Here is a 23,569-nt window from a genome sequence, read left to right on the forward strand (position 1 = left end):
CTCTCTCTCTTCCTTTCATCTGGGCCCCAGCGACAACGCCCCCCCCCCCCGTCTCTCTCACGCACACATAGTAGGTTTTGCTCCACTGCACCTGGTGATGCTGGTGATGTTGGGATGCTGCAGCGTTGTTGAGTGTCTGTGTGGAGACAGACAGACGGGCCTCAGTCCCATTCTTTCCAGTACACCCTCGCCCTATCTACCCCGCCTCTGTCTGCGTGGAAACTTCGCCATATTAAAGGCCATCGAACCATAGTGGATAGCAGGAGCACACTGTTCTCTACGGTTTGAAATAAAATAAAAATAACATAAATCAACTAAATTCGCTTTACACTGTATTTTTTAGAAAAGGGTCAAAGAAATGTGTCAAAATGAGAATAAAAGGGGGAATGAAAAGCATCACTTTGTCCATAAACCCATTTGATATTTGACTTCTATGTCCGGGCCTATCATAACGCATGGTATGCTGGGTTCACTGTTTAAAGATGCTACAGGATGCATTCGCAGGGAAACAGCACATAAAATAACCCAACAGCTGAGCAAGCAATGCGCCTGTTAGTACCCATAGTTACGGCTCTTTCCTGCTCATGGTGGAGTCCCACAGTTTAAATGTTATTTATACCCTCCCTCTCTTAATGTGGAGCAGCCACCACAGCTGCAAGCGTGACTTCATGCGAGAGTAACACTTCACAGTTAGGAGCTACTGAGAGGGGTGGGTTTGGGAAAGGTCTCTGTGACCAGGTGAAATCATCTACACATCAAATATCACAGAGAAAACGCCCTAATGTGTTTATTTAAAATCCTGTTTGGGCATCAACCTACAGTGTGCTTAAGATGAGGGTGTACCTGGACAGTCACCCCGAGTCTGCTGGGCCTTGGCAACCACATGGTTGGATGGCCACATTGGTGTCATTACATAAAGAAGCCATCTTAGTAATTAAGGTACCTTCATTATGCATTGAATATATCATTAACATACCCCGCCAGAATGTCTGTAGTTTCTGTATTGCTGCAGACTTCTAAATTTATGAACACCTTACACCCTCGCCAGCCACTGGGCTGAGGCCAAGAGCTCACAGTTGGGCTCTTTATAAGTGTAAAAACATAATTTCCACAAACACCAACAACTCAATGGCCCCCCTCATGATACTCTATCAGTACTTCTGACAGGCTGCGGTTCACCTGGACCAGCTGCTGTAAAGATCTACCGCTCAGACAAACTTTATCAACAGCCATGTTTCCCCTTAAGACTTTAAGAGAGTTGAGTTCAGACCCTCAGTACGGCTGTCTGTGGTGGTAAGGTCACAGATGAAAGTACCAGTCCTGACAAGCTCAGCAGAGGCTGCTCATGCTTGAGTGACACTGACGTTGCCACCTGTTTGGGCTGTTTGCTAACACGCTCTTCTTCGACAGGTGCCCGCCGGCAGCAGGGACAGGGGTGCTGCGGTGGAAGTAATGGCTGTGTTTTTCTGCTCTTGCTAACAACACCTGATGCCAACTCTGCCCTCAACTGGAGAAAGTCCAAAAAAGGGCATTTCTGTGTCCACCATATCTGCGTATTGTAATAATCAATGCTGATTATATGAGCCTGCCCGTATGTGTTTCTACGTAAGCTGTCCTTTGTTGAGACGCAGCTGATGCAAAGAATGCATCAAGGAAATGAAGATGCTATTGAGTAAAAGAGCACAAAAAGATATGAAGAGGACCAGGGAGCAAATTATCAATTCAGTAATCGTACCAGGGAGGCTTGAGAACAATTGTTGCAAGACTGATTTGCATAATGAACTGAAATTGACCATACCCACCTTCCAACCTCAACTGATATCGCCTGATCCTGAATACATTACACAGGCGAACAAAGAGGTCCTTATTAGTCAATCCTTGCATGTGAGTGAGTGAGTGATGTGGGAGGGGAGGGCTTTTGGCGACTCTGACATCAGTGATTTAATTTAGCACCATTGTGTTGGGGCCACGCCATTCATCTGGCTGCATTGTGTATACGTGTGTGTGTTGTATTTAGAGTCTGACTGCTGTGTTTGTTTTATTTGATAAGGCTTTCCACTGAGGCAGCGCTGTATTCGTTTTTTTCTTTTTCTTTTTGTTTGTTGTTGTAAAAGGCCAAAGTGCAAAGTGAGCAGGACAGAAAGAGAAGAGAGAAGGGGGCAGGGAGAAGCCGAGGTGTAAATCCCATCCGAAGTCAAGGTGATATGGTCATAGTTATTCATTTGAGTGAAATGTTCTCTCATTCCACACTGAATATGCAGGCAACAACACTAGAGCAGAAATGGACTTAATATCTTAGTGCAAGCCATGTAAAGACACACTTAACAAGCCCATACTTTACTGTGCAGTATATAATCTGATTCTGCCTCCTGCATGACTGTGAAGTTTAAAATGACAGCCTGCTGGTCACTGTACTCTTACTGTCTCCTGGTGGGTTGATGTGACCATGTAACCAAGTTTGTTTTATTTTAATTTTTGCTGCTGCTGTAGTGGTGAACAGTGACATGTTTCAGTTCAGACCCAGCTCAGCCTAGCCTCTACATTGTAGAACATCCTTTCTCTGCAGGCCCTCCGTTATCTATGTATTATCATTCACCACAACAACCCTGGGAAATATGCTAATTGAGCACATACAGATCTATCAACTGGAGTGGAGCGCTAATTCAGCGCTAATCCCAGGTTAGAGGTGAGGATGGACGAGCCAGGAGCATCTACAACATGGCAACAATGACTGACTGTATCAGCCAACGAGTGCATTAGTGTTGTGTCCACCAGCTCTGCTCAAATGACTCAACTATACATCAGCAGTGGCACAAGACTGAACGCCGAGCTGATCAATTAGTCACTCTAAATACAGTCCATCTACATCAGTGCACATTTTACACTTTTTTTCCAGTTTATGAAAGACACACTGGCACAACAGAGGGTGAATGGTGTTGCTGGACAGCAGATTGCAGAGGGAAGTGGAAACGCCTACCTACACATGCAAAACTGCATATATTTCACAGATGTTTGCATAAAGATTATGAATATGCATCTACATCCATCATATACATACATCTACATGCATCTTGTTACTCTGATCTTGCAGTATAGGATTATATGTTCTTGTAGTATATTCACATTTTTTATGTAATTTTTTATTTTTTTTCCCCCAGCTGTTCTAAAATTACTAAACTAAACTGGACAAAACTAATGCTCAGTTACATAAACAGGCAATGCTCCAACAATGCACATATGCAGTAAGTGTCCTTACACACAGAGTATTCACCTCTGGAGGCTTTTAGCCACTTAAAATCTTACAGATGACCTAACAGAGATAGACCTTGTCACACTCTTACACACTCAAGACCGATCCGTCCCCAGCGCCACACTGCGCAGCCTCAGAGCTCAGCATCACAGTCAGCCCTGTATGACCCCTACAGCAGCAAAGTCCCTGTGCTGTCGGGAGAAAGTGAGAAACCCAGGGGGACAAAGGGGACAACGGCAGGTCTCAGAGAGTCAGGGCGTCTGCCTGTCACGCAGGGAGACTGAAGGGACAAGGACTTTCCGCCCTCACTGACAGCTGTAGTTAATCAAGCAAATCGTAGCACACCTGAGTTTAGGGCTTATGACCCCAAGCATCCCTGCGGCATTCAACCACTGTGTCCTTATAAAGCACTAGCTAACAAGTGAGAGGACATATCGTCATACATAAAAGCAGAAGACATTCACAGAAGTTGTTGGTCCTCAGAACTTCTCACACACACACACACACACACACACACACACACACACACACACACACACACACACACACACCCGAGGGATTGCAAGTTAACGAGCCAATGCCCTTGAGGGAACACTTGATTGTCTCTGCCTGGTTAGATAGGAGGATGTTTTCAATGTCAAACATTCCTGCAAACACACATGTAGATGTGTTGCATGCGGAAGGTAACAAAGCTTAGAGGTATGTCTGTAAATGTCCCTCCACACAGCCCCTGCCCACCCCACACCCCTTATAGTTGCAGAGGGGCTTATAAATATTGATGGGAGGATAAAAGAGATGAGGAGATGGGGGTTGAGGAATTGAAAACACTATAAAACCTTCATCACATTCACAGCGCTCCTAATCAAAAAGCTTGAGTCTCATACAAGCATGAGTTTGTGAATCTGGTGTCACACCTCATTTTTCAGAACTGAAGATCTGTCTCCAGCACGTTTGATCAAGCTTTCACGGTCATGAGGTCATACGTTCCTAACGAGCCACAAATGAGTGAAATTGCAGTTTGTGGCTTGTGTGTGTGTGTGTGTGTGTGTGTGTGTGTGTGTGTGTATACAGGCATGTTTGTGCTAACAGCTCCGGGGATGGACGTGACACAATGTCAGCTTGTCTCCACTTGGGGCGGCACAGCTGGTATCAATTCCAATAATCAGCCAAGGCGATAAGCTGACCATCAAGCCACACACACACACACACACACACACACACACACACACACACGCACACACACGCACACACACGCCCACACACGCACACACACGTAGACACACAGTGGAACAGATGGATGCCACTATTAAAGGAAAGGGCATTGCCAATGTTACTATCGCAGTGACACAGGACCTCTGGGAGGACAGCTTCTTAGAAAGAGGCTGCAGTCGGCGTGCAGCCAAAATTAAATTTACTTAAACCAGTCAACCGGAGACTGAAGAGACATGAGAGGTGAACAGCACTTTGTCCTCCGTTCAATGTCACTGACTCAATGAGTCGAGACCACTGCTACTGTCAGTCCCGGTCCTCTCAAGGAGAAGAGGGGAAATTCGGTGAAAGGTTACCATGATTTTACAATTGTTGTCCAAGATAGCAATAATCAATGCTGAGCACAGGACAGGTTATCGATGACTCCTCTGCACAGCCACCCCCTGTTGGTTTAGCCCTAATCAATTCACACCTTATCAAATCAGCACTTCACCATGACCATGTCTGTGTCACTGAACTGGAGTGTGGTCCTCTTGATCCACACGTTAAAGGGGGAAAGTCTGTCAGGGAAGAATCATGACCTGATATGTTCAGTGAAAAAGAAAATCCGACTCCAAACAAGAAGGTTACAGTGAAACCCGACTCATGAGCACTGGAAGCGGATTCTGAAGAAAGTTAAATTCCTTTTCCCTGAGGAGTACAGTGCTGATAGTGAGCCGTCTTACAGAGTACTCCTCTGGTTCTGTAGCCTCTGATGGTAAATGAAGCCACACAATTATCCCCTGTGATTGGCAAAGGCTATTGCACAATCCAATAAAGTGGGATGAAACTTAGACTCCTGTTTTATTGGCAACCTGACACCTCCCAGCTCTGCTGTGTAAACTGAGTCTACGTCGCTGAATTAATGCAATCATCCCCAACACAAGGCAATTAGTTTGTGATTCAAGCAGTCGCTGTGATGCTATTTAAGGAAATTGTGTATATCCTCCCATTCAGCCATCTATCTATTAGATTACCTTTCATCCACATATCAGATGAGGTAGAGCTTTGAAGTGATGACATCAAATGATGCAGGATTGATGCTGCGCTAAACAACAGTGTTCCTTAACACCATGCACATTTTGAATACATTCCTTTGTCTTTGCATACAAACAAAGAACCATATCTGAGGCCATAAAAAACAATTCAAAGATCTTTTAAAATAAACACTTTGGACAGACTGTGGCACAACAGGAAGTTGCATCAGCTGCATCCTGACAACCACGTTGACTTCTCTGTAATGGCTATAGACATGTGCGACTTTCAACACACAACCGACACCAAATATATCAGTAGTAGTTAGTATGACTGTCAGGGGATGCAGTTGTGACTAAAATATCCCAGAGGGCAGCTTGGATGCACAGACGAACTTTGATCAGTATGTGTGGACACGCATTTAGCGATTCCTCCACTGTAAAAGTTGTGTATTCGTGCGCTGAGTGAGGGACAGCTGTCAACCCAGGCCTGTGCTTTGAATAGCAACTTGTCTATCTCTGTTGTCACTGTCAAATCTTTAAGTGTACACAGAGCTGAACCTTAGACAGTTTATCCAGATCCTCCCCTGGTTCCAGATCCTCTCCTGTGCAGTTCCTCAGCCTTGCTTAAATATTTAGTTGATTTGACCTTCAAATAGGAATAGACTAATCTTTACAAAGTATTAACTGGTAGTCCAGGGAGGATCTTGTAGACATTGATAACATAATGCCATAAGGGAATAAGGATGATAAAACGAATCTGTATAAGTTCCTATAGAACACATTCTTATGGGTGTTCTGTCACCTAAATCTGATGACAGGTACTGGTTTTTTTCTCTGTTGATGATGACCTTGTGTTCAGTACTTTATTACCTCTGCACCTACAAATCTGAAGTGTTGCAGTTTTTTTTTTTTTTTTGAGAGAGAACTTGTCTGCAGAGCTGTGCAGTGTTGGCCAGAGAGAGAGAGAGAGGTGGTGTGGGTGCTGGAGAGTGGGCCAAACAAGAGTGAAGAGAGAGAGTGAAGCCAAAGCAAGGTGAGGCAGGGGAGAGAAATGGTTGGGTTACAAGAACGAGGCTGCAACCAGGTCAGCATTTCTGTGTCGGCAAGTCTGGGGCTCCATCCAGCCTCTGGCGTTGGCTGCAGATTGTACGTGCGTGCGTGTGTGCGATTGTGTGTGTGTGTGTGTGTGTGTGTGTGTGTGTGTGTTGTGTGTGTGTGTGTGTGTGTGTGTGTGTGTGTGTGTGTGTGTGTGTGTATTAGAGAAAGTTACAAGGGGGGTTTGGATTACTGCAGTAAAGCCTGGGCATCAATCTGTGAGCCTCTCACCTTTTCCCCTTCAGTGCTATCGTTCTGTCAACATAAGGACTTGGCTTTTTGCTCCTTGTCGTCTGAGCCGAGTCTTAACCATAGCAGCACAGGATTCTCTCTTTCCAAGTCTTGCTCTTCTGTGTTTTATAAGCATAGCAGACTCAGAGGACAGACCTTTTGAGACGTTCAGTCCCAGTGGGAGGGAGCAAAACCGATGGGACAATGCTGTAGCATGTTGAGCCAATAAGCCAAGGGACCATGTATCCACCCCCTGCCAGCTGGCGGTGTATGTTTGTGTCTGAATGTGTGTGTGTGTGTGTGTGTGTGTGTGTGTGTGTGTGTGTGTGTGTGTGTATTTATGTGTAGGGGGATGCATGTGCCTGTGCAAGACACAGAAAGGTGAATGAAAAGGTAAAAGGAGGAAATTGAGCATAAGGCTCTTGAAAATTTGAAGGGCAATGCATATTCATTCACACATAACTGATTTATAGATTGCATGCAAAGTAAGGCTACACTTTGTTGTGAAAGAAAATCACTTGGTGCATAATTGAGAGATGCAAACTCTCATGGAAGTTCTATATGATTTACTTTCTCGTTCATTTAACCCATGTTGTGGTTTTACGGGGAATTACTTGCTCAAACTATTTCCTGGACGGGCCAGTGACCAGCTGCAGTCAGGATATCTGTTTCTCCCAGTTTCCAGTCATTATCAGAGCTAAGAGAGGAGAGCAGTATTGATCTTCTCATATAACTTTAGGCAAGAAAGCAAATAAGCTCTCTAAAATGTTGAACCATTACTTAAAAAAAAACAAAAAAACTGTCTATCCTGTAGCTGAAGCTCATGCCACTAACAGGTGTCCAAGAGAGTGACAGGAGAATAAAGATTAATTAATACATTTTTTTGTTGACTCAGTCGATTGATAATTAATGTCAGGCCTAATTAGGGGCTGTGTCTTTATCAGGTTTCGTACTGGGTTTGTTTTGGATGCATCTAGTTTTACACTTGGATGAAATAACGTAACAAATTACTTTAGTCTGCTTAAGTGTGGCAATCAACTTCTGTTGTGATTGTACAACACAGGATAACTTGGGCCTACATTGCTGCACCACCAAAGATCAGACAGTTGAACAGCTTAATTAAATACAGATAACTTAATATAGGAGACATTATGAACTATGATGAAGGCTGTGAGCCCAGATACTGAGACACATGAGATCTGATGAAGGAGGGAAAAAATAGCATGATAGCTCACTGAATGAAAACTGTAGGTATATACTGTAGATTAGATCAAGAGGAGGGAGTAAACATGAATAAACCTGTGGGTTAGAGTGCTCTTTCGTCATTCACAAAAGTAACTGCAAAAAAATTGATTAAGACATTCTTGAATTATTACCTCCAAAATGGAAAGGGAATTAAAGGTGCCTCCACACCACTCGGGAAATGTGTATCTAGTTTCACTTAATTTCATCATCTCTCACTATGTGGGTCCATTTAAGAATCAAATATTTTCTTATTACTTGTGGGAAACTCAAATGCGCACATGCAGACACACACACACGCACACAATTGCCGACTGTTCCCGTTTTCAAGGTTACACCAGAGTTCTTCTGTCGCTCACAACACATTTGCATCAAACCACCGGCAAACAGCAGCCAATTAACAAGCAGCCTCTCCGTTAATACACACACATCACCGCCAATTACAGTGTCGGGTGATCTCTCTCTCTAACAACAGACTGGAATGGCACACATACACCCAACCACTATACCTCATGCACACTGGGGAGGGAGGAGGAGGAGGGAGGGAGGGAGGCTTTAGGTGTACAGAAAACAGCAAATAACAGCTGATGTTTTAGAAACCAAGAAATGAATTGGGCGAGAGGGAACAGCGCAGAGACAAGAGGGAATGTTCTGTGCCAGGAACAAGGCTTTCAGGATTAGCTCTGTCATGCAGCTACAAGACCAGAAATAGTGGCTGGCTAGATGAGGCCTGACAGACTGAACAGACACATAAAACGCAGCGCGAAGTACACACACAACACAGAAACACACTTTTATGAGCAGAGAAAACACTGAGCAATGCACACATGCAGACAGTGTTCGAAGTATGTGTGTAGAGTGGAACACTGGGAGGATACATATATATTAAACACATAAAGCAATTAATGTTAAAGTTTGCGTCTGTCTACAGCAGTAAGTTCTTATTCATATGTTGTATGTTTCTTATTTAGGTCCAATATCATTACGACAGATGTAAATTTCCTACATAGAGGAATTTTAATAAAAGGAATCGTTAGCAATGGGCACAAAAGCTTTAGAGCAGGAGCAGATTACTGCAGGATGACTTTGCACATGCACATACATTCAAGCAGGCACAAATAATTCTTTTCATCCTGCTATCTTGAGCACACACGCACATCCACACACTCTAACACATGCACACACACAGCATAAAGATAATTTCCTTCATGCAGCAGCACAAAATTGAACTATTCATTATTGTCAACCTTGAAAACAGCCTGGTACAGGCGTAGTAATGAGAATTTATTAATGTCCACAGCCACTAGATGGCACCCTCTTCCCTTTCATTTCCAATTTAGCTTTCCATTCCTCAGCTGATCAGCTGACTCTCTCTGCGGGATGGAGGCCAACTAGATGCACTCCAAATACTAAGCTAAGATAAAGGGCACTTACTTTACCACATCAAATTCACTTGAAAAAAAACAGAACAGACTGATCACCGGTCTTATACATATAAGAAACTCTAACCATCTGTTACGTTCACTTCAACCTTGAGGATTATAGTAATTGAGAGTTGCCATGTTGTTGTAAAGACCAGCCACGCATCTATGTTGCATTTTTCATACAATCTATTTTGTCTTGGTCTTGTACAAATGGACTCTTCTATGGTGGTGGTCTTCTATCCGCAAGAATATATCAATCACCCAATCAATCAGTACCACTCAGCTTGTGGGAGGTTGCCTGCATCCAGCAGGCCTTGGGTCATACAGTCAATACAGTGACCTTCAAGAAAACAAAAGATTTGCAGAATACAATCAGGCATCCCGGGCATCAAAAAGTCAAAGCCATACATTGCAAGTGAGATGACTTGACATTCATGCAATGAGAGAGAAAGTGGATTTACCAGTAACAGCCATTTTGTAATTTAAAATTTAATGAACAAGGTTGCATGTGAACAGTGGCTTTGTTAATAAAGGTTTTGGATAACAGATGAAGGATATAGGTGTGTGCTATAAGAATAATGATTACATATGGTACGGAATACAGTGTACAAATTGTGAAAGTATGAACATAGGTAAAAAATGAAAAAAAAAAACATTAAACACATGAACAAACTAACTGTTTGGAGTCCTTACTTCCATAAGGATTGAAAAGACGAGAAAGAGACAAAAGCACGCACAGCTTTTAATTAGGTGTAGTAATAATGTTTTCGTCTACGTGTTGTTTCATCAAGTACACGCCACAAGGTTGTGATTAAACAAAGATCCTTCAGTGTTCAAGCAGACTTGTTGAGAGGTGTCTGAGAGGAGAATTGAGACTGGAAGTTGGTGCCAATGACCATCATTTTTTCTTGCCAGCACTCTTGGCAGGTTTGTGAGGCTGCTGGGTGGCAGCAGAGGTGGGGGTTGTTTTTTCTAGAACTGCCTGCTGGGCCTCCTCCAGAGCTTGTTTCTCTTCTTGTTCCTTCTTCACGGCTGCCATCTGACGGCTACTAAATGCCTCGCAAGCATCGAGAAATTTCTTACAGCGCTGCCCCAAGGCTGCCTGGAGACAAGACAGAGAGGCAAAGGGAAGTTGCAGAATCATGTCTAACCAGAGGGAGAGATAGCTGACAAAAAGACTTTCTCTATTTCACTGTGATAACCAAAGCCTCTTATTATTGCTGTCTAATCTTCTCCAGACAATTTCACCAATCACGTACTTCTTTTTCTGTTATGACTGACCTGCATGTTCTCATACATCTCCAGCTGGCGTCTCATTAGCTCCTTCCTGTTGAGCTCCTGCTGTTTCTGGTGCTCCAGCACATTGTCTCGGACCAAACGGTAGGTCTGGATCTTTTCTAAGCGCTCCCTCTGCTGGATCTCCTCTATCTTCGAGTCCATCAGCACCGGAATATCTTTTTGGCGTCTACGGGCGTACACAAGGACTTGATACAATGCGTATATACATACCATAATTTACACCTTTTAACTTTTCAATATAGTCTCTAATCAGAATGTTTATGTAGTTATTTATTTATGGTGAACACTCAAGACTTTGTCTGAGACATACTGCATTGTGCAGTTGCATATGGTCCATCAAATTTTGAAAGGAATATTTTAAGGATCATGTTGTCATCTGAAAATATTTTACATCTCATCAAATTCCACCAGGTTGCAGATTTTAGAAGTTATTTTGTGAGATGGGACAACCGACAATATTGACACAGGCAGAGCAAATAGAAATGGAAATGTGGCAGATAAATGTCAAGACAGGCAGAGGAAATAATAAACACATAGTCCCATGCCTTATCTCGTATCCCAAATTATATATCCAGATTTATATCTGTGAAATCTATTCAGTTTTTGTTATACCCACCATATTCGGGTATTTCTCTGTTAATATTTGATTGTGTAACTAAAATGTAATTTATTTGTGTCTATGTGGATACAAAGACAGACACAAGCAGCAGAAGATGGAAAAAGACAGAAACAAGCTGTATGTATGACGTAGTTAGTCAGTCAACATATGTGTGTCCTTGGTTGAGACAGAAACACACACACACACACACACACACACACACACACACACTTGGAGGGATTCAATTGGAGGTTACCAGTGCTAAATGTGGCTGTCTATTTCCTGTAAGCTGACCTTAATGAAGAGGGGAGGCCAGTGGAGGTGACGATGGAGTTCATTTGGTTAATGAACATTGCCCTGTTAAACCTCTTTCACTGTGTGTAACAATGTTAGTGCAAATGCTATAAAGATGGCTCGCATGAGTGTGAATCAGTGATGTGCCCGGTGGTGTGCCTTTGTGAGAGAGAGGTGTCTTGCAGACTAATCAGATTCCCCTAATAGACTAGTCCTCAGGATCTCTCTTTCGGCTTGAAATGCAGGCCATAGTGTCAGCAACCATTAGCAGCTGGACACGGACGCACGTGCAGGCATACACACACGCACAAACATGAATACCCACAGCAGGAAAGGATGGAGAGGTGATGGGATAGGGGCACATCTCATTGGAGCGACGAGCTCATTGGGGTCCTGAAATAGCTCTCTAATTAACAGACCCAAATATCATCTCATTTATCATGGAGAGGGACGGACAGGGGGATAGATGGAGGGAGGGAGAGTAATGGGACACTCTGTGGAGGGAGACTCTTCCCTTCTGAACACTCACTGACAAAAGTCAAAAGCTGACACTTAACATGCTGACAAGCTGAAAACTCAGAAAGCTGCTTGTGACACTAATTGTGCATTCATGTTCATGAAATTGATGAATATTCTTTGTCCTGTTAGACATTTTCACTGTTAAGTAGCCGTCCAACTCTGAGTAACATTACTTAGTGGGGTCCAGTTATATAGTGGAGCTGTTGTATTTCCATCTCATGGTTGTCATGCATTTGGCTGTATGGCTACTAATGATAAAATCAGTCAAGAAGCAGGACACCCTAACCCCAACACCACCCTAACATTCTATACACTCACCTAAACAAAGTATCAGGCATCAATAGATGTCAATATTGACAGCTGCTTGTTTATGATATCACACAACCTGGAGCGATTTATTTGCTCAAACCTGAAGATATTAAGGGTAAGAATTGACTGTACCTTACTTAAAAAACATCCCACTGGTGTACATTTGTTAGATTTGTTCTAAAGGGTGCGGATGGACAATATTTGACCTAGATGTGGATATCTATTTTTTTTTTTCTTTTTGTTTAGCTTCTTCTCCACATAGCCTGCACACAATGTCTCTATATTACATACATCACTATCCTCTGGAGTCCATGCATTGCCCTTTCAGGCCAGGGAAAGTGTATAGCCTTATAACACTGCTGTTCACAGCACCAATGGGAGCAAATGTCACAAACACAGGAAATTGCTAGCAACGTCCATCATAGATACTGCCTAAACCTGAATCTGCTGATAAGGATAATGATGGTGGTATGTTTACAAACATAGGAACATGCATAGTGAACATATACACATGTGCACACAGACACATGCACGCACGAAAAAAATCCTAGTCTAGTGCAGTCAGGCCTTTTAGCTGAGGCTTAAATTTAGCCTCACAAAGCTAAAAAAGCTGAGTGATTCAACAGCTACATTAGGCAACTGGACCGCACAATGCATATTACCCACAGGACTTCCACAGGAAAAAAAAAGAAATTGCCTGTGAGAAAAATACAATGAGATGATGAGCCTGTCTTGGCTGTTTATGTATTATTATCCATCTCTGCCCTCTAAGCAAAGAAATTAATTTGTCTGTTGGAACAGGCTGAACCATAAACAGCCACGGTGGCGCAACAAACCGAAACTGAGGATTCGGTAATGTATAGTTATGTGACCAACTTGTGATGGCTACGCCTGCTCTCATCATCATTCTAACTTTATATGCATGTCCAAATAAAGAAAGGAATGAAATAGAAAGAAAGAAGAAAAGCAAGAGAGATAGGAAGGTTGCAAGAGCTACAGAGCACCTGATGAAGGGCATGTAGTCCATGTGAGGATAGGTGGCAGAGGTATCAGTCAACTTTTGATTAGATGGACTGAGAGAGGTGTTAGGACCAGATCTGGAAGCAGCTGTAAAAGAACCAATTATAAAAGGCCTCATTACCATACTGTTTTTCACACGTAATGGAATGGAAAGTGCCATATATATATATATATATATATACACACACATATATATGTAGTACATGTGTGAGTATTGTACCGGGCTCGCTGCTTTCTGCATCATCTGTAGTAGCTTCATCACTTGCTGGATGTTGGACTTGGTTGAGAAACTGGAGACGAGACTGTAAAGCCTAAAAATAAAGCAAAACTTTCTGTCTGGGGTGTTTGAATAAAGACAAGGCCCATATTAAGACACATTTTTCCAAATCATACCTTTCACATTTTTACAGGAGATACAACTTATTGGAAAAACTTAATGAAAAGGACTCCAACTGGTAAGTAATTAGATCACATTACCACAACAAAGTCAGTATCTGGGTTACCTTGGCACAGCGGCCTGGCTCAACCATTTCCCAAGCTTTCTTAATGGATTTAATCTGCTCCATTCTCTCTCTGTCTTTCTTCACCCCGATGCTCTCTGCTTTACTCTTGTCACTGACCACACGCAGAGTCCAGTGCGGCTTAGTCAGGTCAAGGCTCTGCACAAACGTATACACACACAGGCCAAGGACACAGAGACAAAAACAAAATAGAGACCATAACGCACATACTCACATACACACACCAACATCCACATTCTGAAGGTCACCGTACAACAACGTATTATGAGTGTGTCTCTTTCAATGAGCAACATCAGACAGTCTGGTACACAGCCAGCCAGCCAGTCACCCAGAATTATATGTTCTGTTCAGCTGTCTTGTCTTTATTGTAAGTGATAGATCATTTTAGTTCATTTATTCAGAGATTATTATGTCCTCAACCTTCACCAATGTTGTGCTGCCAATGCTGAAGAAAGGCTCAAAATGGACATTTGTTGAAGGGGACCAGTATTCTGAAAATGTGCCTTTCAAATTTCATTGTGTTTAGGATTTGATATGTAGAGTAAGAGAGAATAAAGAGAATAAAAGGAGGTATGGTTTTGACTACTAAACCAAGACCATTATACCGAGAATCACGGACATGAGATTATAGTGTCTCCTACTCAGTATAAATACACACAGGTCAGTTGTGGGATTTTGTTGATGTCAGTCTCTTTTTGTTGGCATTTCAGAAGTATGCACTCCACTGAAGTGCTTCAACACCCTCCACTCAAAAAGGTAAACTATTTTTGCTCATTTTTACATGACAACTGTAACCTTCCTTGTCTTAACATAGAATACTGTGGAAAATACACTGTGAAAAAGTATGTACCTATGTTAAGAATACAAAAGCAGTGCATGGCCGTGAGTGCATATTGTCTCTTGAATTTGACCTTGCTATAACCCTTCTAATGAATGGTTTTCTTATGCATCATTGCCAATAAGAATATCCAATTCAGTAAAACTAATGAAACATAAACAGTTATTATTCAACAACTCATTCTTGAGTTCATGGATTAGAAATATGTATGCATGATACTGGTCCTAATTTGCAGTAGAATAATGTTGTGGTGTTTTGTTGTTGTGTGTCACAGTATTGTGGTGATGTGTTACCGTCTCCTGCCTGGAGCCAGATTTGGACATGGCAGCTGGCTTCCCCTTCTCCTTGTCTCCTTCGCCTTTGCGATTGGTTTTGGGTGTGTCAGAATTGTGCCCATCATGGCTCGGTGTGTCAGTGGTGGATGAACGCTTCAGGTTCTCCAGATTGCATACTAATGATAATAATGTAAAACATGACTATTATTATAAATATTCTATTGTAAAAAAGGATTTGAAACATTAAAATGTTCAGCCTTGATATTCTGAAGTTGACAAAATAACTTTTGACAAACATATAGTGTACACTTTTAACATTATAGTGAGTAACTGTAAATAAAGTAACCTGAACCTGAACTGTAGAATATGGGAAGAATGAATACCTGAAAGTGGCATATAAGAGGGTGTAAACATACCCTATCTGTGCAAAACAAATAAAGTATGTTAACATTTCTTAGTCAAATGTTTGACATGTTTTGATTAATTTAATTATAATGTGTCCTTGTTCAATTCATACCACGTCCATTAGGGATTTTAAGAATGAACTCAGCTGTTCACATTCTACTAAACACAAGTAAAGCTCATCTGAAATAGGAGTGTGACAGCGTGGGCAAACACTGCATGTGTTGTATGGTTGCTTGTGTGCTAGATGGCACTGTTGTACTTCATAGATAAAATGAGCACAATCCCATGCTTAAATGAAGCATCAGCTTCAGTCTCACTTCTCTCATACAGAAAGGCATAATAATCCATCATTTAGCCGACACTGTCATTCTGCCTGAACAACTTTTGTGCATACTCATTGAGTTACTCTTATCTCAAGTCATACAGAAATTCAATGTTCAAGTTGGATCTAAATATCAATCTGTCTTTTTGTAATTTGAAGATAAGATTGAAAACTGCTTTTCAGCTGGACAAACTAAGAATTGTAAATAGTATAATGTACTGAAAAAGATTTTGCACACTGAAAGTTTTAAAACATCCTTGTTTGGGTACTAAAAATGTGGTCTCTTATTGACAGAGTAAAGAATAACATGCATAGATATACAAGCATTAAACATGCACAGTACAGTATTCTGACTGCAGCTTGTTAAATTGCTTGTTAAAGAGGTTTCAAAGCTTGCCGTGGCATGCAGTGCGTGCACATCCATGTAGCATGTACGGAGCATGATCAAGGGCACAGCCTCACCACTGAGACAGAGTTAAACTGGGTGAAATTAATTCACTTTCCTGCTGAGATATTTCCCAGGGCACCAGGGGGCAAGAGCCAACTTCATTTGACTTCCCATTGACCCACTTTCACAAGCTCATTGGGAAGCCACTGGAGATACATGTGGACATTGGCTAACACGTACAAACATGGACAAACCTGAGCATACATTGGCAAAAACCTTAACATGCTAACATACAGTACATCTAGAAAAAGAAAATGACTAGATGAACACACAGCATATCTAAGCAATACTGTTCATCTCACACACAGCCATTACAGCAATAATTTCAATGATTCATCTTTTTCTGTAGTCAAAATGCATCTGATATCTAGATATCTGGCTTGTTAATTTAGGAGCAACTCCCACACAAAGATACACATATCACACATGCACACATATCATCTGTAGATTTCATGCCATGCAAACGGAATGGGTAAATACGAGGTCCATTGTCAGGGGAAAAATAGAAAAGAGCTTTTTCAGCACCGCAAGCTGGCATTTGTCTTGAGGCAATCATGCAAATTGTCACCCATGCAGCACCTTTTTTCACACCAACATCCACCCAATGCCACAATTAATTCATCACCTTAGAATTCTAAAGAAGCTCTTGCAAATTTCAAAGCCCTGATTTTTCAAATCGATCCAATTTTGCAGCGCGATTAAAGGCAGAGGAGTAGAGTTGGTGGCAGAGGACAGGATTATTGCCTGAGCCAACGACCAGTGGGCACAAGAAATCACACTGCGTGATCTGCGAAAGCAGCTGTATTCATTTGGCTTTCATTAGGCTTGTGATTACAGGCCCCTGGCTAGCGTAAGCAAAGAACAAACAGTGTCTGCCTTGGCCCCTGACACTGCCTACTGAGTATCTGACACATTTCACACTGAACACAAAAATAAGCAGTGCAAAAACAAACATGAAGGGCATATTAGAAAAACCATTCAGGCTCAAAAGATGAAAACTTTTGAATGAAATAATAAAAATGAAATTGCTTCATGACTGATTGTAGGGATTTTTGGGTCTAACTGAACCATGAATAATGCGTTAGTAGACTTTCATTTTGATTTTCAAATCAAGATCCATGTCATTTTACTAAATTAACAAAACAAACGTGGTTGACTGCTTGATGTGGCATTTGTGATTGTCTGAAGTATTTACCTCTCATTTCATGCTTCTCCATGTCTCTGAGCATATGGACAAAAGCCAACTGAGATTCATCCAAATCCCAGCTCTTATAAAGCACCTCTGCCTGCACCATATACTTATGACCCTGTGGAACACAGACAAGCAAAATCAGTGTAACGTCCTCATCACAGTTTAAACACAACTTAATATACAGATACATCAAAAAAGACATATACAGCATAACATGTGGCATACAACACTGCAAACTCAAAGATAAGATGCATGTTATTTTGTGAACATGCAGCTGTAAACTGCACTAATGCTGATGACGCTTAAGATCTTAAAGAAGAACATCACATTTCATTTTTGCTGTTTTCTGCTCTATTTGACAGAAGCATATGCTTGGCAAAAAAGGGAGAGAAGGGGCAGAGGGCTCGTTAGCCAAGACTACACCAGAGGTTGTACATTCATCACACTGAACAGAAAAGACAGAATTTAGACAATATTCCAAGGTGGGACTCAAACTAATAGAGCAGGACATATGCTAAAAAAACCAAAAATAGCAAAATATGACAGTTTTATTTTTGTCCAATGTTAATGTTTATAGTTTTAATAGAATAAAATAAATGTATTTTACAGAAACTTTATTGTGTTATTGTGTATTGATTGTTTTTCATGTGTTTACATGTGTGTTTAAGTCCCAAACACGTTACACTATAGGAGCCTTCATCATCAATCCACCATTACTGAGCATCGATATGTCTGGTGTGTGTCCCTGTGGCGCAGACCAGCACCTTAATCACTGACCCTTTGCTCCAAGTCTTGATCAATGTTCTTTGTGCTGATCAATAGCTGTTTATTCTGGCTTGCTGCTGATCTGTGGGATCTGACATGATCTGTCTCATTACTATTGATGCCACTACAGTGTTGTGTTACTTCATAGACGAGACTAAAAAGTACAGTTTTTGTAACATGTGCTTGATGTTTCCAAACCAAATGTTTTAGTCTGTTGCAAAAATTTTTTAGAAGTGTTAAAAGGCTCTTTTCACTACTGTAAATATCAAATTAATTGTAGTTATTCATGAGGTGTAAGTAGTTGTTCAGGGAACAAAATGATTGGTAGTTGTCCACATGTATCACCAGTATCACTGACAGTTATCACAGTAAATAAATAAACCTTAGTTAATTTTCTCAGTTTGACGGACTTGTGCACAGTAAACAGTCGCTGTGTGGTGTGGGGTTTTTTGTGTATGTGAATGATGATCATGTGTACTTTATACTTTGGCAATAAACGAACAAATGACAACAGGTCTGTTAGATATAGGGCCTTCAGACAATACAGTGACTCATAAATCATGCATAAATCACTGCTCCTTGACAAGTTAGACAGTAACAACAAAACCACCCCTCCAGTTATGCTGCTCTCCTCTTGCAAATTTTGTCTGAGTGAGAATGTGGGTGTCTGTAAGTTCATGTGTATGTGTGTGTATGTGCATGCCTGCAAGTAAGGCGTTATCTGTATCTGGCAGTGAAAAATTGATATGAACACAGGCAGCAAGCAAGTGGGTGAGAAAGACAGAGAGGGAAAGTGAGATGTGCGCTTGTGTGCGTGTGCAAGTGAGATCAGTACAGTGTTTGAGTAATAGCAGATACCACGCAGATAGTTGTCAGTGATACCATAGTCTCTGTGATGAGAGACTCTTCGTCTGATTTCCCACCAGCTGTCAGTTGAGGAGTGTCTACCACCTTGACTCCCTTGTCCTGAGTGGGGCATCCCTTCTGGCTCTGGTTCTTCTCATCTGTGTGGGCTGTAACAGAAAGAGAGATATTAAACGAGGGTCATGTCTGAGAAAAGACAGAGGTGTCCTTGGTTGCATTCCGATGTACAATAACAGGACTCCCTGCTCCCTGCTACGGGAATATCAGTTGAGGGAACTTCCCTCGACAAAATTCCTTTGTTCGGAACACCCTGCAATGTCACCAACGCAGACATCCTCCTTCCTCCGTGCGTCACCCTGGTAACATAAACACCTCGGATACGTGTTGCTGCTACTGTGGACATTTTACACTACTGAAATAAATGATTGAATACTGCATATATATTGAAACAAAAACTGATACCATTACAAAACTTATTCTATTTAAATGTATGTAATAAATGTGATTTGATTGATTTACAAGATGTTGTCCACTGTCGCACCAGCCGAGTCGCAATGACTGATGGGTAATCTTCTTGTGAACTCCCTGCGAACTAATGAAAGGTTGTTCAGTTCTTCCCTGCTCAGTTCACAGTTCCCTTTGAATTGAGCAACTTTTGCTCAGTTTAAGTAATTAATTAATTAATTATCATTTTGCCTTTTAGAGGAATTCTTTCGAAGCCGCAAGTAAGCTCCAAAGCCAAATGAACACATTGTGTGATTGTGCACCAACATGAATAAGGTGATCCATTCCAAGAAACTGTGCCTGATGACTATGATGCTCCATATTTAAGAGTAAACTGGGCTGTAGAAGTTAAGCAAAATTAGTCCTCAGTGAATTTGAGAATAGTAAAACAGTGAAAGAGTTACATTGCTTCAATATGTTAGTTTAAATATTTATTAGTGTTAATTATCAGATAAAAATAAATACTGTACAATAACATCATGACACACAGATTCATTCAACAGTTACTTCAATTACTAAACTTAATAGCTGCTCACCTTTGTTGGCCAGGAAGCAGAACACAGGAATTATCACATGGCCTTTCCCCGTGCTGCCAGCCACCTCTTTCTCCTGGTCCAGAATGGACAGATGTATCAGTACATCTGGCTTGGAAGTCTGAAACTGAATTGTTCCTAGGATGTCTGTTGTCACCTGCACAGAGTAACTATGGGAAAATTTCAAATGACTGTGAGTACCATAAGTCTGTCAAAGCATCCTCAATGTTGTCCTGTGTTGGAAAGAGGGGCTTTTTCAACAGCTTTGTTGAGGGGATATCCGTTGTGTTCAATTATTATTGTCACACCTTGTTTCTAATAATAAAACATCACAGATCACGTACTGTAGTGTAAGAAAGAATAAGTGAGAGCTACTGGACAACATTTGTTTTATGATACACCCTCAGCAACAACAAATTTTAATATAAATCCTATGATGATGATTCTACTTAACCTTTCAGTTAAATACTTTATATACCCCGACATACCGACATATGATGTTTTTGTCACTGGGGATATAATAATCCCGGAATTCCTTCACTGAAAACGTGCTGTGTGGAGCCTCACGGGACAGTTTTGGAAGGGGTTCCCTTGAGCCAATCAAGCGCATCCGCCACTTGGCACCAACAGGGGGTGATTCAGGTGTGACAGCCTCTGCTACAAAGGTATAGCCAAGCTGGAATACGAGACACCGAGAGGTTTAATTATGAAATCAAAATATTTTTAGAGGTAGTGTGTAAAATAAATCTCTCTTTTAGGATTTATTTCATGTATAAAATCAGAAATGTTCTCAACAGTATTACATCAGTAATAGACAACAAGTCTGTAACCAATGACTGATTAAGTCAGGCAGGAAGTATTCCTGATGTTGAGTGATTTATCATGGTGGTAGGAAAACTGGGAATATGGTAATATTCCAAAATTACAAAAGAAATGTCATGTACATGAAAGCTTGAAGTACAAGGATTGGTAGCATTTACAGACCTTGTTGGGTTGATAGACATGGGTTGCTAGTTTGTTGAAGACCATGTTCAGCTCCTCTCCTGTGTCATTATTTATGATGTGCAACAGACAATTAGGGATTGGGGAGTAGACCTTTGGTACCAACAGCATCTCCTGAGGAACCAGGAATACCTCTCTTCACATATAACAAAAATAAAGTAAACAACAAGATTTGTTTGAGATTCTGAAATGCAGTGCATCAGTCATTTACACCTGAATTCACTCAGATATTTCAATACAACTTGGGAATTCTCTTTCATTGACAAGCCTAACCTTTAAGTTACAATGTTCTCTAACCTAAAGACCAAGACCCAGGAGTTGGCTGTATCTTGAAGAGAGACAGAGTAATCAGCGAATGCGGTTTTGGTCCAGTCATCCTGCTGACAGGCATAGAGCTCTGCTTTCCTCTCAGAGTGGTCAATAATATACCTGTACAGGAAACACAGAAGGGGAGAGCACTTTAAATTCAGTACTAAGACCACATATATAGTGAAAAGACCATGATAAAATTTATGCTCAGAAATAATTTACACAAACTTCTTGGAGAAAACATAACTCTGAGTATGAATTAAATCCAGTGGAAAAAACAGATTGAAGGAAAGTAGTTCACATCTCAGCACGAACTTTGGTTGAAGTGGATGTTTCTGTCAGTTAAGAAAAACACATGCTCAAAGGCTCACAACACCCAGCAAACCCCCACCCTACCCTCCATGCACACATTGACCGAGCTCTGAACGCTCATGCGCACACATACTTCCCGAGGCAGCGGGTCATTCGGCAGACGCTGCTAGCCGATTGGAACAAGGAGAGGATAAACAGCAGATGGTACCACTGGGAAAAGATGGAACACAATGTGGAAAATGCTCCCTGCCTGGCCGCCACAGGCCGCCACAACCAGGAGAGGGAGCATATTCTGGGCATGCGGTGCAACAGAGAGGCTAAACGGATGGCATACAATGTACACAGCACTGGCACAGGACTGTGGTAGAAATGCCTTCATATTCTCTCAGAGAATGACTTTTGTGTGAATTAATTTGTGCTGCATTAAGGTGCGTAGAGTAAGCATACAAGATTAATACATTTTTATTTCTAAGAGTCATTGCAATTATGTATTTGTGCAAAATATATACTTCATTTACCGTAGCAAAAAGACAGCATTTTTGTCTGCATCTGATTCAATCTTTGGCCACATGTCTGAAAGGATCTTAGATGCACTGAGATTCTCCTTCGTGCCTGGATGACATTAGCACACACACACACACACACACACACACACACACACACACACAACACACACACACACACACAGAAAAATAACCACCATTAAAGATGATGAAGCACAATCCATGTTGATGTCAAACACACAATAAAATTGTTGTAGCTGACCTAGTTCAGGGTAGGAAAGAGAAACTGCAAAATGCATTTTTGCCTCATTCAGTAAGAGGAGATAGGAGGAGATTACTCACAGCTAGACATTAACTTTCACACTCATCTCACAGGACAGGTAACCACTCTGACAGAACTGACGCGTTGATAAAAAGATGTAGTACTATGTGTTCATGGGAATGTGTGTGTGTCTAAGTGTGTGTTTATGCATATAACTAAGAGAAACACTGAACAGACAACTGAGTGATAGATGTTTTCACATCTGCCACGTGGCATAGGTGTCCTCACATCCTCCGTCCATCCCTCCATCCTTTTCCTCAGCTCTCTCTTTTCAAATGGTCACTTTTCCAAATTGATGCAGCCATTAGAGTCGCCAAGTGTAGCTATTGAGAAATGAGATCTCCCATCATCTTTATAACTAAAAGATGGTTACCAAAGAGAGGCAACAGACAGACAGAACAAGAGGCAGACAGGCAAGAGGGGAAGGAGAACATAAAGGCGAAAAGAGTAATGAGAAAGAGAGCTATAAAGAAATGTGGGGTAAGCAGTGATAGTTTATACTATGTACCATGGTATAAACACAAATGTGCTGAGCAAGTTGGCCATCAAAAAAAAAAAAAAAAATGCCAATTCGTTTTAAAATATGAGTGGCGTTTTGCCATTATTGCAAATGCCACTCTGAAAGCACAAAGTGTTTTGACAAGTAAATCAATAAAATTTGAGAGAACCATGGCAGCTCTATTTCATAGAAGTCAAGCTTATCAGCCATTAGCCATACTAATGCAACATAACCACCAACAATATTTTTAGCATTGCTGGCAGATGGGTTCCATAATGATTAGGATATTTTGGATCTTTGGTATGCTTGAACCACATTTTCAAGCCATAAAAAATTAGGCAAAAACCCATCAACATTATAGCACAGCATTGTTTTATGCAAATGCTGCATTAATGAGGGTGTGCATTCTCCCATATGTGCAAAATACTCAGAGGGTGACAGTGTCACGT

The 23,569-nt window shown here is 41.4% G+C and overlaps 1 protein-coding gene across 3 annotated transcripts in view; it reads right to left on the minus strand.

Moving 5' to 3' along the window:
* Nucleotides 1-9,940: 9,940 nt before the first annotated feature.
* The window catches only part of adgb (androglobin), a 37,260-nt gene continuing 23,631 nt past the window's right edge, over nucleotides 9,941-23,569 (minus strand). Inside the window, exons 23-35 of one of the 3 annotated variants that reach the window (XM_056363574.1) lie at nucleotides 22,315-22,408; nucleotides 21,473-21,604; nucleotides 21,158-21,311; nucleotides 20,662-20,849; nucleotides 20,177-20,343; nucleotides 19,224-19,285; nucleotides 17,511-17,622; nucleotides 15,159-15,316; nucleotides 14,010-14,165; nucleotides 13,727-13,817; nucleotides 13,491-13,593; nucleotides 10,749-10,932; nucleotides 9,941-10,569 (exon numbers count right to left, since the gene is read on the minus strand). In XM_056363574.1, coding sequence (XP_056219549.1) covers nucleotides 10,366-10,569; nucleotides 10,749-10,932; nucleotides 13,491-13,593; nucleotides 13,727-13,817; nucleotides 14,010-14,165; nucleotides 15,159-15,316; nucleotides 17,511-17,622; nucleotides 19,224-19,285; nucleotides 20,177-20,343; nucleotides 20,662-20,849; nucleotides 21,158-21,311; nucleotides 21,473-21,604; nucleotides 22,315-22,408 — 1,805 coding nt within the window. In that variant the 3' untranslated portion in view covers nucleotides 9,941-10,365. Of the gene's footprint in view, nucleotides 10,570-10,748; nucleotides 10,933-13,490; nucleotides 13,594-13,726; nucleotides 13,818-14,009; nucleotides 14,166-15,158; nucleotides 15,317-17,510; nucleotides 17,623-19,130; nucleotides 19,286-20,176; nucleotides 20,344-20,661; nucleotides 20,850-21,157; nucleotides 21,312-21,472; nucleotides 21,605-22,314; nucleotides 22,409-23,569 lie in introns of all 3 variants that reach the window. The other 2 variants (XM_056363572.1, XM_056363571.1) reach the window with 2 other exon arrangements.

This window comes from Seriola aureovittata, chromosome 19 (genome assembly GCF_021018895.1).
Source record: "Seriola aureovittata isolate HTS-2021-v1 ecotype China chromosome 19, ASM2101889v1, whole genome shotgun sequence".
Taxonomy (NCBI): domain Eukaryota; kingdom Metazoa; phylum Chordata; class Actinopteri; order Carangiformes; family Carangidae; genus Seriola; species Seriola aureovittata.